At 47.8% G+C, this 12,953-nt stretch overlaps 5 protein-coding genes across 5 annotated transcripts; 1 reads left to right on the top strand and 4 right to left on the bottom strand.

Annotated features, from left to right (window-relative positions):
• Window positions 1–3,641: 3,641 nt before the first annotated feature.
• PENARI_c029G03230 (alpha-mannosyltransferase) lies at window positions 3,642–5,117 on the top strand (the record flags this gene model as incomplete). Its single annotated transcript, XM_022636281.1, has 1 exon — window positions 3,642–5,117. The coding sequence occupies one exon, from the start codon at window positions 3,642–3,644 to the stop codon at window positions 5,115–5,117; it is 1,476 nt and encodes a 491-aa protein (XP_022483870.1).
• A 956-nt stretch (window positions 5,118–6,073) lies between these two features.
• PENARI_c029G11366 (MFS transporter) lies at window positions 6,074–7,915 on the bottom strand (the record flags this gene model as incomplete). Its single annotated transcript, XM_022636345.1, has 5 exons — window positions 6,074–6,178; window positions 6,249–6,347; window positions 6,420–7,198; window positions 7,261–7,690; window positions 7,748–7,915. 5 exons carry the CDS (start codon window positions 7,913–7,915, stop codon window positions 6,074–6,076), a joined length of 1,581 nt encoding a protein of 526 aa, XP_022483849.1.
• Window positions 7,916–8,794: 879 nt separating this feature from the next.
• Window positions 8,795–9,685, bottom strand: PENARI_c029G00431 (translation machinery-associated protein 20; the record flags this gene model as incomplete). Its single annotated transcript, XM_022636261.1, has 3 exons — window positions 8,795–9,185; window positions 9,311–9,451; window positions 9,672–9,685. The coding sequence occupies 3 exons, from the start codon at window positions 9,683–9,685 to the stop codon at window positions 8,795–8,797; spliced, it is 546 nt and encodes a 181-aa protein (XP_022483800.1).
• Window positions 9,686–9,938: 253 nt separating this feature from the next.
• PENARI_c029G09380 (uncharacterized protein) lies at window positions 9,939–10,547 on the bottom strand (the record flags this gene model as incomplete). Its single annotated transcript, XM_022636327.1, has 3 exons — window positions 9,939–10,330; window positions 10,378–10,459; window positions 10,512–10,547. 3 exons carry the CDS (start codon window positions 10,545–10,547, stop codon window positions 9,939–9,941), a joined length of 510 nt encoding a protein of 169 aa, XP_022483835.1.
• Window positions 10,548–11,299: 752 nt separating this feature from the next.
• PENARI_c029G06961 (YchF/Obg family ATPase) lies at window positions 11,300–12,882 on the bottom strand (the record flags this gene model as incomplete). Its single annotated transcript, XM_022636307.1, has 3 exons — window positions 11,300–11,851; window positions 12,092–12,652; window positions 12,808–12,882. 3 exons carry the CDS (start codon window positions 12,880–12,882, stop codon window positions 11,300–11,302), a joined length of 1,188 nt encoding a protein of 395 aa, XP_022483874.1.
• Between the last annotated feature and the right edge of the window lie 71 nt (window positions 12,883–12,953).

Genomic DNA, 12,953 nt, shown 5'->3' with positions numbered 1-12,953 from the left:
TTCGGTCACAATTATTGTTCATATTTGTGGAGAATGCCAAGTGTCGAGGAAGATCAAAGTACATACACAAATAGCATCCAGGAGTTCGGGACACGGTGCATATGATTTTTAACCCACCCTGATGAAACTTGAAAAAAATACTCTGCACAGTTGATGAAAAAGGGTGAAGTGTTGAGTTTGATCGGCAGGGTAAGACCCATTCTGTAACAAGGCGACAAATGTAGTTACGTGCGGGCTTGACGTACTCTTTAGCAAGGGATCGGGCATTGGAATGTCTTGCGATGTCATCTGTATCGGATGTATGTATGAAATGAGCATCCATTTATAGTCTTATTTTTCGGCTTGTTGCTCTTGTTGCTTGAATCAACGTTCTTTCTTTATACTCTTTTTCATTCTTTTTATATACTACACTCTTTACAACATTTCCTAAGGACTCTTCAAAAAGACACAAATCTATACAACCGAGTTGTCACACCTATCATGTCTGCAGAGAAGATGTCGCCGCAGCAGGCGACCATCAGCGAGCTGCCACCCAGTTCTTCTTGCCCTTCTGAGGGTGCATCGTCAAACGCCAGTCTATTGAAAGTGGTAGATTGGGACGGCCCAGATGATCCAGAGAAACCAGTGAATTGGCCTCGATCCAAAAAGAACCAGATTCTCGGCGCAGTGTGCCTAATGCGCTTCACAACGTACGTCGGGCATCTGTATAATCCCTTGCAACATAAACAACTCGAAAGCTGACAGATAATCACAGCCCGCTTGCCTCATCGATGATGGCCCCGGCGCTCTTACAAATTGAAAATGAGTTCAGATCATCATCAATGGTGATGAACTTCGCAGTCTCTATCTATGTCAGTCTTCCAAATATCAGGACTTCTGCTTAACGGGGGTACAAATACTAACCTTAGTGGCCTTTAGATCATCGGATTCGGACTCGGACCTTTAGTGCTCGCACCGCTCTCTGAAATTTACGGGCGAAACAAGATTTACCACGGCGGCAATGTCTTGTTCACTATTTGCACTGCATGCTGCGGAATCTCTCCAAACGCCACATCTCTCCTCATATTCCGACTGCTTTCTGGGGTTATGGGTGGTGCCCCATTGACAAATGGCGGAGGAACCATTGCGGACCTTATCCCCTCAAATGAGCGAGGATTGTAAGTACATTGGGAATTGACTGCATGCTCATACCCACTAATCCATTGTTTAGTATAATGAGTGTTTTCAGCCTGGCCATGCTCCTTGCACCCGTTTTGGGTCCAGTAGCTGGCGGTTTCTTGTCAGAGGCTGCCGACTGGCGATGGATCTTCTGGCTTTTGACCATTATGGTATGTTAGTTTCCATCCTCAAAAATTTTAAAATGCTAATGAGATATCGAATATTTCAGAGTGCTATCACAGCAATTGTAGGATTCATCTTCCTGCGGGAAACCTATGCCCCCACACTTCTCGAACGAAAAGCTTCTCGACTCCGCAAGAAGACTGGAAACCCCGACCTCCAAGCCGCAAGCAAATCGCCTCTTCCTCTTCAGCAACTTATTTTCCTTGCTATAATGCGTCCAATGAAGCTGCTCTGTACCAGCCCTGTCAGTATTGTGATGGCCCTTTACATGGGACTGATCTACGGCATTATCTACCTTCTGTTTACCTCATATACTGTGGTATTCCAACATCAATACGGATTTAGTCAAGGAGTTGCTGGTCTCGCATACCTTGGGATGGGACTGGGTTGTGCCACACAGCTGTTCCTAGGCCACTATAGTGATAAGCTTCACACTAAACTCACACAGCGCAACGGCGTTGAGAGAGCCGAGTAAGTTCTCTCCCTTCACTTGTATTTGTTGATTTTGGCACAAATTCTGACTTTATTATGTCCAGATATCATCTTCTGATGCTGATTCCTGCTGCCTTCGCGCTTCCTGTCGGATTGATCATTTATGGCTGGACAGCACAGTATCACATTCACTGGATTGTTCCAATCTTTGGCACATTCTTTATTGGCGTGGGTTTCTCAGGTTCAATGGTAAGATTAGACGTTTCTTCCTTTCCCCCTCTCTTCTGCGACGTACATACTAACACATATTTTCTATCTAGACCAGCGTCCAGACATACCTGGTCGGAGCTTTTACTGCCTACTCTGCTAGTGCACTCGCCGCGAACAACCTTGTACGCAGCATAATTGGTGGCGTAGTGCCACTCTCTGGACCGGATATGTACGGCAAACTCGGACTTGGCTGGGGAAACACATTGTTGGCCCTTCTAGCCATGGTATTCGGACTGGCTCCTTTATGGTTTTACCGAAACAAGGAGCACCAAAATGAGAGTAAACGCATCCCAGTTTAATTGGGATATACAGTCATTTTTGTACTTTTTCTTTTCCTGTGTTTATTGTCAGTACTTCTTGTCTATTTTCACATGTTCCCTCATTCAAAGCCGAACAAATGTTTCTTTACCTGCTTGACTGTTCGCATTTACATAGATCAATTACAGCATCTGCCGTTGGCAGCTCAGCGCCCACTTACTTGTTTGATTGGGGTCGCGTTCAATACCTGGACAACTAAGAACCCATTACACAACCTTTGCTTATCAAAGAGAAGAGACATAATGGAAATCGAGCGGCGACTACTACAAAACCATGGGCATGAGGGCATAGGTTCAAAGAGGGGACAAGAAGACCCTACCCTCATGAGCTCGAGGCCAATGGAACAAATTCACGTTACTAAACGAACATGTATCAAATCTCCCGTATCTTACTAAACAATCTCTTAAAAGCCCTGCGGCTTCTGTGTTCTTGCTAACTCGGGATGGAGAAAGTAAACGGGATCAAGTTCTTCGACGCATCCACAAGCAGGGTCGTTCAGACTCTAAGCCCATACACTTCTGGACTTCGCGATCGTACTGCTTAACCAAAATTTCCGGATCGGCTAAATTTTGATTTTCCTCCTGCCTCAGATAGGCTCTTATCATGAAATACGAATAGCTTAGACGATATTCATCCGTGATGTTAGTTCTACCTTCATGATAGACGGATGCAAATAGGATTAGCGCCTCCCCCTTGTCGAGTGTCGGTATGATACAGTCTTCTGGCCTTGGGGTCGTTATGCGATGTGTTGCCTTTATCGGAACAATTCAGATTAGTATTGAGCTATACCTTCAACGAATTGAACTTTGCGATCGCCATAGATGACTACCTGGGATCAGAGACGCATGATTGTTGTCTTGAGGTTTGGCTTTTGGATACGATGCTGTACTTTATCCAAATGCAATTACTCTGCCGAGTCACATGCTTTTTTAGAGCTAGATACTTGAAAGTATCACTTTGTAATACATCCTAGATGTAGCTGGTGTTGAATGGCATACGGTAAACTACACTACCTTAAAAGTACAACTTCTGCCTTGCGGCCTTAGACACGAGGTGTCCAAAACCTTAAGCCTATGTTTGTGCAGTCAAGGGGCAGTCTGGCATTCCTCTGTGCACGATTCTCGTCAAATAAAAGAAAGATTCCATATCTGACAGGTCATCAAACACCTCAGGTACCAGGCTCCATCCTCGACGTCAGTGATCCGCTGGTTAGCATCCGAGCCTAACCTTAACCTGTGGAGTGTATTCATCTCAACACTCAAGACCATCGGCAAGTTCTGATGACGGTTCGGCGATTCCGTCTGCGTGTGCGGACGCTGTTGCCAGCATTTACTCTCGCCATCCTTCTCACCTGGACCCTATCACGATGGCGTACCGCATACGTCCCATCGAATTACAGCACTTCCGCCCATTCCTTCGGACCCATCTCCGACTTGACAGCATTACACCAGAGATTTTGGCGGGAATTCCACACACTCTTGGAAAACAATGCGCCTAACACGACCGCCTCGGTGACTGAGGAAGAGAAGGCCCAGGCAGTAGGATTCAGATATAAAGATGCACCGCCGCGTCCGAATTACCTCCACGTCCCGGAAAATGATGTAGCCACAATGAAACACGCGCATACCAGATTTGTGGGCGCCATCTCCCACTCGCCCCCTCAACTCAGCTACATACCCGGCACAAAGGGCGTGGTCTCGACCGCAGGCGGTTCCTACCTCCCCGTGCTAGTGATTTCGCTGCGAATGCTCCGCCGGACAGGGTCAACGCTACCGATGGAAGTGTTCCTGGCCGATGAAGATGAATACGAGGAATATATCTGCGATGAAGTGTTGCCATCACTGAACGCGCGGTGTCTAGTGCTATCTCGGATTCTGAGCGTTGCGCCGTCTAAGATCGAGAAATACCAATACAAGCCATTCGCAATGCTTTTCTCTTCATTCGAAGAAATCCTGTTCCTCGATGCTGATTCTTTTCCATTGGAGAAGCCGGAAGATCTGTTCTGGGATGAGCCTTTCCGTTCAAAGAAGATGGTCACTTGGCCTGATTTTTGGGCTTCATCCGCGTCACCTCTCTTCTACGAAATCATTGACCAGGTTGCTCCGCCAATGGGACTGCGACAGTCAACTGAATCCGGGGAGTTACTTATATCGAAGAAGACCCATACGCGTACCCTCCTGCTCTGTACTTACTACAACTATTGGGGCCCGTCTCACTACTACCCACTCCTGTCGCAGGGCGCTGCAGGGGAAGGTGATAAGGAAACCTTCGTGGCTGCTGCATCAGTTATGCAAGAGCACTTCTATCAAGTCAGCGAGTCGATTTGTGCTCTAGGTCATCGTACCTACGGTGGTATGGCTGGCTCTGCAATGGCCCAATTCAACCCCATTCAGGACTTCAAGTTAACCAGCCAAGGCAAGTGGCGAGTTCGGGGCGACGAGGCGCCAGCACCAAGCGTGTTCTTTATTCATGCCAATGTTCCCAAGTTCAACCCGGCTACTGTCTTCGATCACGGCGCGGTCAACCCTGCTTTCGCCGATGATGGTACCTACACCCGTGCTTGGACAATTCCTGAAAATGTAGTCAAGGACTTCAGTTCCAAGGTTGATGTTGAGAGAGCTTTTTGGCAAGAGATGCTTTGGACTGCCTGTGAGCTTGAAGATAAGTTCTCCTCATGGAGAGATTATGTTGGTATATGCGCTTCTGTGAAGGATTATTGGAGCGCTGTTTTCGGAGATGAAAGGCTTCACACGTAAACACACAAGAGGCCCAAACGCGCAGACTCACAGATATCACCAGCTCGGCAAATACCCTTTGAGTTACCTTGCTCTACTCTCACTTCTTGATCACCGAACGCAGTAACGGCAGCATGCCAATCCACAAAATCTTGCAGAATTATGCCGGAAATTCCAGATCTACGTCCGAAGCCTATCCAAAACCCGAGTCCTAACCTCGCGCCATGGACAACTCTGGCTATTTGAATAAGGAATACGGAATAGCCATGTCAACTGGTCCTGGTCTGGCTCACGCTATGTGCTCCCAGTCATCACTTTCCACATCTTCACAGCTGATACCCAATCAATCTTCTTCAAAACGTTAGAAAGTCACTAGTAATATAATCTCATAATATCCAGTTTTCCCATCATGTAGAGTAGGATTCGGTCCAAATTTCCCAACTCTATAACAAGGTTCTTAAAATCAACCACGACGTCATCATTAGTAGTCCCAGGCTTTGCCGCATAAACACCAAACAACCACTCAGCCGCCTGGTCTTCAGCAAATACCCATCCTGTTTCACGAAGAATTGAAATTTGCTCCGTCTCACTCTCACGGTTCAGTTCCATAATAATCAAATCCCGATCCTTCCTCATCATTTCAATCGCCAACCATTCACCTGCGGTGAAGGCTTAATTAGGCCATTCATTTTTGCCAACAGCACAGATCATTTGCTGTCCAAGCATAACCTCGATCTCCGTCTTGATCCAATTTTCCTTTCCCTCTGAGAGATCCATCGTCATCAACAGACCGCTTTCGCATATTGCTCTGTTGTTTGGGTGGATATGCATTCTCTTGAATTTCACTAGGGGTACATACGTATTTATAGATCATAGGGACGTTGGTGATATGTGTTGAATCTGGATATGACCAGAAATCGCCAGCACAATATTCAACTCTATGAGTGGATACAATGCCTTTGTTGCATGAGGCATCTTCAGCTACTCCGTCGGCCATACGGCTCGAATGGGAAAGCCGCAGCGACGATTGCCATCACAATGTAAAGCGCGGCGCAAATGTAAATCGGTACAGGTGTGTTGGTCTAATTTATGATCAGCTCCACCTTCACAAAAGGTGTCTTCAAATAGAAGAGGGAATGTATTGACACTTACATCGGCGGCCTGACCCACCACGGCACTGACAATTCCCATGATTCGATTTAGTCCAATAGCGACACCGTTCCCTGTACCACGATGAGCAGATGGGAATACCTGTCAAGCAGTTAGTATCAAACAAGGGACCCAAGATAGTTATCATGGAATCAGTGTATAAAGGAGACAAACCTCAGGCGTGTAAGCATAAAGAGTGCCATAATAAACATTCAAGCAGAATGAGATAGCACACGTAAAGCCAACATTTTGACTAGCAGTGCGGACTTGGGTATAACAAAAGAAGAAGATCATTGTAACCACTGCGCCGATAATCATAGTTCCCCGACGGCCCCAGAACCAAGGCGAGCGACACATAAATCCCGCCAACACCGGACCAAAGATACCGCAGGTATTGTTGATAGCATAGTTCCGCCAGGTGATATAAGGGCTATCTTCTCCGAAATTGGCGCCGCGGGTCGCAAGGTAGCTGGGCAGAAACACGTTGTAGAGTGGATAGGCGAGACCGATGAGGAGCCATGAGAACCACACCAGTGTGGTGGATAGGCCCATCTTGCGGGTTGCAAAAAGTCCACGGAGGTGGAAGAATACTTCGCTTGGGGAGATCAGTCGTGTCAACCAGCTGGATCCTGCCTTTCGTCTTTGGACAATTTGTCCGCATGCTTGCAGGCGCTCAATGGTGAGACTGCATGGGCGATCATATTTATTGGCGATGTTTTGTAGGACTCGTACTGCTTTCTCGTCTTGGCCCTCGGAGATGAGGAATTTGGGTGTCTCTTCAAGTCGAATGATTGTGATTCGAAGTATGGAGAGAAGAAACACCAGGGCACCGGATGTATACCATACATAGCGCCATCCTTGGTTGTTGGCCCGGGTACAGGTGGCTGCGTCGCTGCATGAGTAATTGGGAATAAAGGCCCAGGCAAATAACCCTGCAATGAGCTGACCGAGGCCTAGTTATTCCAAGTTAGTTGAATGGCTCTGCAACAAGAGCTTCGGATAAAAGCAAACTCACCCCACCACGCAGCCATTAGTGTTAATAGCCATTGTTCTCTGCTAGGCAGATACTCCAGGAATACCGTAGTATCCAGTACCAAGTTTCCTCCAGCGCCAAAAGCACTCAAGCAAACAAACAATCCGAGTGTAACCCAAGACGGCGAAGCCCCTGCAACTATAGTGAAAACCGACGAGACAAATAGCGAGAAGTTAAAGGCAAAGCGCCGGCCGATTATATCTGCTGAAAATCCCCAGAATATGGCACCCACCAGCATTCCAACATAGACCGCAATTGTAAGACCCGTGGCATAGCTAGGTTGAAACTCTAGCCTAGCTTGCGTCGAAATGATAGACTGAATCAAGAGAATGAGCGAGTCGACCGCATATCCGAATCCGTTCAAACAGAATAGCTTCCAGTGGTGAGCAGTGAATCCAATCTCATCGATGGTCTAGAGATACGCGGGTCAGCTTTTGGTTCTCCTGCATGGAGTGTATACATGTCTCACATCGTTGATTAGCATCATCTTGGCAGCTAGAGCTTCGTCGACTTTCTCCCCCTGCAAGATATCGGTATCGCCATGTTGGATCGATCTTTCAGCTGGAGATAGGTCTCTCTGGCTTTTGTTCTTGTCCACGGCACTCTTGGCCGATCCGGCACTTGCTGCAGAGTCCATGGGAGGCAGAGAGGTCTTTCCTAGTTCGAGAGTGAAGGTAAGGTTAAGGAAAAGAGGAAGAAAAGCCCCACGAAGCCACGGAAGGGTGAGGCACAGTCCATTTTATCTTCATCTTTGTTAGCGGCTTGCTTAGGTCCCGCCTATTCGTCTGGTTCATTTACTTCGACCCTTATCCATTGGTGAACTTTATTGCCACAATGTCGATGTGCCGCTGAATCTGACCCAGAAACCAAGTGAGTATAGTGACTCAGTAGAAGAATAACTTCACAGTATATTTTAACGTTATCTTATGCTCAGGACTTTTCAACGTCCATCTTAAGATGGCCTCTTAGGGGGGTTTCTTTCAGGGTTATCCCTGTTAAGCCGAGGCCTGGTGCACGAGCCCTTTCCCGCGATCATTACTGGCGGGGATAAATGCAAAGGCGCTATTCCCAATTGGTGATTTGCCATTGTAAAACAGAAATAGGAGGTCAAATCACAAATCATAGTTGAAAAGAATTGAAAAGAAACATATGGCTGATACGCAGAGTTGGCACGTGGTACGCTGTGCAGAACCGAGATTAACTTGAATCTGGTCTATTTCATACATACTGGAAAAAGTACCCCAGCACCCTACCCTATATTCCAAGCTTAAATAGAGCAATTTCAGTTCTTTACATTCCCAGAGATATGCTCGTTTCTCTCCAAGTTGTTTCAGAATTAAACAGGGGGTCAACATTTACAGTTCACCTGGATTCAAGCCCGTGGGACAGATATTTCATTTCATTTCGTCGAGCACATAATAATCACCACACTATCCAGAGGTATATGCCAACAATATCAAAAAGACCATTCACAGGCAGAAAAATTCCCATAAACCCCCTTAAACCAATGCATGAATTAATCAAGGTGCATCCTCCACAATCCATCACCAAGATAGTGACCCTCATCCATAACAACACCCTTTCCTTTGCTCTTGATCTCCTCAGTGCCAACCTTCAGCATACCGACAAGACAAACCTCCTCCTTGCCCTCAGCCTTGACAGCAACAATTTGCCCAGCCTCAATAGCGTGCTCGGCATCAGGCAGTCTACCCCCAGGGGAGGTAAGGCCGGGAGCCATAAGCGTTGCGCCAGAGAGCACGAATCGAATGGCACCGCGGTCGATCTGGATTGTCGGGATGGCAGAGGGGTATTGGTGGATGAGGCGGAGATGCGGGACGGGAGGTCCGTCGATAGGTTGGAAGAACAGAGGTGTTGAATCTATTGTGTAGAGGGTGACGCGCTCGGGGCTGAGTGAAAGAAAGAAGAACCGTGGTTAGCTTTGCGGTCTGTATTGCTGGATGCAGGGTAGATGGCAGGCGAAAAAAGTCGATATAATCGTGCTGGGTATGGGGTACTAGGGGTGGGACTGTACAGTTTTACGGCTTCCAATGAGGCCTTCTTTGGCATGACATCTTCAATGAATGGCTCGAGGCCGGGGTAGGTCTCCAGTAGCTTTTGGCGTAGGCCGCGCTGCACCGAGGACTTGACCTTTGATCGGTTGCTGGGGGGAATACTAGGGGGCAAAAAATGTCAGCGTATGGTTCTTTGGGGCCCTGCATCCTTCTTGGCCACTAGTGGCCGTCTAAACAACCCCATCCGAGTGGTTTGACAGCTCTTGCGGCCTTGCGGTGTCCGAGTTGGAGAATTGTGCACTCCCCATTGGTGAAGGGGGCTCAGTCATGCAAGTGCAATATCTGGATGGTGTCTCAGAGTTATTGAAGGCGTCGACTCACTCTTTTTTGAACATGGTGCTGGTTAAGGCTGCAATACCGTGAAAGCGAAGCTCGTGTGGTGGGATGCCGCGGGGAGTTTGGTCACGTGCTGTATATAATATGGGAGTGGAGCGTTGAAAGATCGACCATCGATGTTTCTTCAAGAGAGAAATGGTTCAGAATCACTCAATTCAAGGTAGCATCTCTGGGCATCGGAAATAATGCAGGGCCTGACATCTGTTTCAACAACAAAACTATCAATCCTTCTCTCTTCAAGGCCATAAATCCCTAAACCACATAAAAGTCGTCGTCGCTTTCAGCCTTGATAGCCTGCTTGGTATCCTCCTTCTCTCCCTTTATGCCAAGCTCTTTGATTTCATCCGAGTCATAGATGATTTCGATTTTGTTCTCGGTCTTGACTTTCTCATCCTTAACATCTGTGGACTCCTCTTCTTTATCCACTGCAATAACAACATGAGACCTGTCTGCCGAAGGAGCATCCATGCTGTTCCCTTCCTCATCAGTAGTGTTCTTCTGTCTCTTCTTTGCGGGGGTGCGAGGACCAAGCTTTCGCTTTTGGGGTGTATTGGTAGGAGTATGAGGGTCGTTCTCCGCGAGCCCTTCCTCCGCCTGCTTCTTGAGGCGAGAGATACGATATCTCACAGAGTTGGCAGTAAACTCTGTCTATATATTAGCAAGATCTCATTTGAGCGTTCAGGGTGCATACCGGGTCCGACAAAGCTGGCAACCTTGTCCATGTCGAGGGTGACGTTCACATCCTTCAGTTGGCTCAGAATCCCGAGGAGGATCTGGAGATGTCAGAATGGATCATAGCCCAGATATGGCAAGTTTGAGACTTACTCTGCCGTCGTTTTCGATGTTCCACTTTGGTGGCATGATGGGTCGAAGTGTGGGTGGTGAGCAGTGGAGACGAAGAGAAAGTAAAGAGTTGATGAGAGTGGCGGTGTCGAGGTGTTGGCTTCGAGGCGTGGAAGACGAGCCGTGAAAATGTAAAAGAAGCAAAATAGCAAAGGGTCGATGAGGATTGTGGTGTTGAGGTGTCAAGCTTACCAGGCTATTTCGATCGGCTTCCTGGTTGTTTGTGGTTGCGTTTTGGAATCCTATAAAGGACAGACCCAATATAGATACTAGACACAACCTTACTTCACGAGCAACGTTCTCACATCCAATAGAGCCGTTGGCCCTTCGCCTAGACACCGACCTACACATATCCGAAATCTCGCATCTACATCCCCCATTCAAGGAATTGTGATCAGAACCTGGACAGGGCTCTATAAGCCTATACGTGAGGAAGGTCGTCGGAGTGTTAGCTCAAGAATTTCCTCATTTGAATCATTATAAAAGCTGTCCAAAAAGGCCGCGCGCAACTGTTTTGGAATTTACAATTATATCCTGTCTTCGAGGTCGTAAGTAGTAACTTATTGACCTTCCAGTCTATGTACCTGTATCCACAGCATGTCGCTCATTTGCTTTAAACAGTATCTCCCCACACGGGAGACGGCCAGGTGGACTGGTTACGTTGTTGCAGGTGAAAGTTACTAGTTGTGCTAATACAGACACAGAGTAGATGGTTTTATTCACAAGATTCATTCAGGGATATAATTCATAGAGGTATTTTCTATCTGAACCTAGTGCTTGGCAGCACCAGCCTTGATAAGGAGGATATCGCCATCCTCGACGACGTAATCCTTACCCTTGGTCATGATCTTACCAGCGGCCTTGACGGCAGCTTCATCACCGAGTTCGCGCAGAACACTGTAGTTGTACGCAATAGCCTGAATGAAGGTCTTCTCGAAGTCGGTGTGAATAACACCAGCCGCAGCGGGGGCCTTGATGCCCTTACGGATGGTCCATTGGCGAACCTCATCCTCACCAGTGGTGAAGAAGCTGGCCAGGTTGAGAACCTTGCGCATGGTGGTGATGACCTTGGGCAGACCAGACTGGGTGCTCAGGTTCTTGCACTCCTCAGCAGCGGCGGCATCGTCGTGCATCAGAGTCAGACGCTCCTCGAACTGTGCCGAGATGGGCAGGATGGGGTCACCAGGGGAGTTGGCCTTGATCCATTCGAAGACCTTGGGGAGGTACTTGTTCTTCTGACGAATGTAATCTCTCTCACTCAGGTTAACCAAGTACACCACAGGCTTGGCAGTGAGGAGGAGCAGAGGGTTGATGACTTCGACCTAGAAACCCGTTGGGTTAGTGTGAGGTTTCACAAAAGGTATTGAGTGATGCAATAGAAGATGTGACTCCAATTTCAGTTTATAACTTTTGTTCTCAAGGTGCCCCCTTCGTGAGTTTATAAATTTGAGGGCACTCGAAGAGCTGGGTTTGATTCGAGCAAAGCTCTTATTCATCATTGTAGGAGTGGTGGTTGTGGGGAAAATGTAAAAGACGGGGAAAGAAAAAGTTTTCAAACATACCTCTTTGGGTGTCCAGTCAGTCTTGCTGCGGATGTCATGACCTTCCTCGAGGAACTTAAGAATGAACTCAGTGGTGGCCTCCTCTTCCTTCAGCTTCTTCATCTCCAGGGACTGTCCGCCACGACGGGTCTGCTTCTTCAGAGCTTCAAGAGCCTTGTTCACAAACTCAATATCCTTGATGCGCAGCTCCTCGTTGATGATGGTCAAATCACGGCAAGGGTCAACATCACCCTCGACGTGAATGATCTCGGCATCATCGAAGCAGCGAACAACCTGGAAGATGGCATCGACGGCACGAATGTGCGACAGGAAAGAGTTACCCAGACCAGCACCGGTGGAAGCACCGCGAGTCAGACCGGCAATATCATAGACGGTCAAGTTAGCGGGAACCTGGGACTTGGGCTTGTAGTGGTCAACAAGCCAGTCGAACCGCTCATCGGGGACGATAACGCGGGCCTCCTCGGGGTCAATGGTGGCGAAGGGGAAGTTGGCCGGGTTACCCAGGGAGGACTTAGTGATAGACTGGAAGAGTGTCGACTTGCCGACGTTGGCAAGACCAACCTAAAGCCATTGTTAGATGGATGGTGGTGGAAAAGAAAGGAAAAAAAAGTGAAAGGCAGGGGACAGGGGGAGTTTAAATAGTTTGTGTGTGGAATTAAAAAGTGGACTGTGCTGGGAAAAAAAGGAAAAAAAGGGTGGGGGCCTTGCTCACATACGATACCACTCTTCAGGTTGTTTCCGGGACGACCCAGGTAGACCTTCTCCTGAACTTGCTGCTTCTTGGGAGGCATTTTGTTGGATTTTTTCTTCTTGCTTGAGTAGAAGCGACAGAAGAGAGGTGGGAGGTGGGGGGAGGTGGAAA

Source organism: Penicillium arizonense, assembly GCF_001773325.1.
Source record: "Penicillium arizonense strain CBS 141311 chromosome Unknown PENARI_contig029, whole genome shotgun sequence".
Classification (NCBI taxonomy): Eukaryota; Fungi; Ascomycota; class Eurotiomycetes; order Eurotiales; family Aspergillaceae; genus Penicillium; species Penicillium arizonense.
Note: the sequence above shows the minus strand (reverse complement) of the source record. Positions and strands in the feature narration are given on the sequence as shown.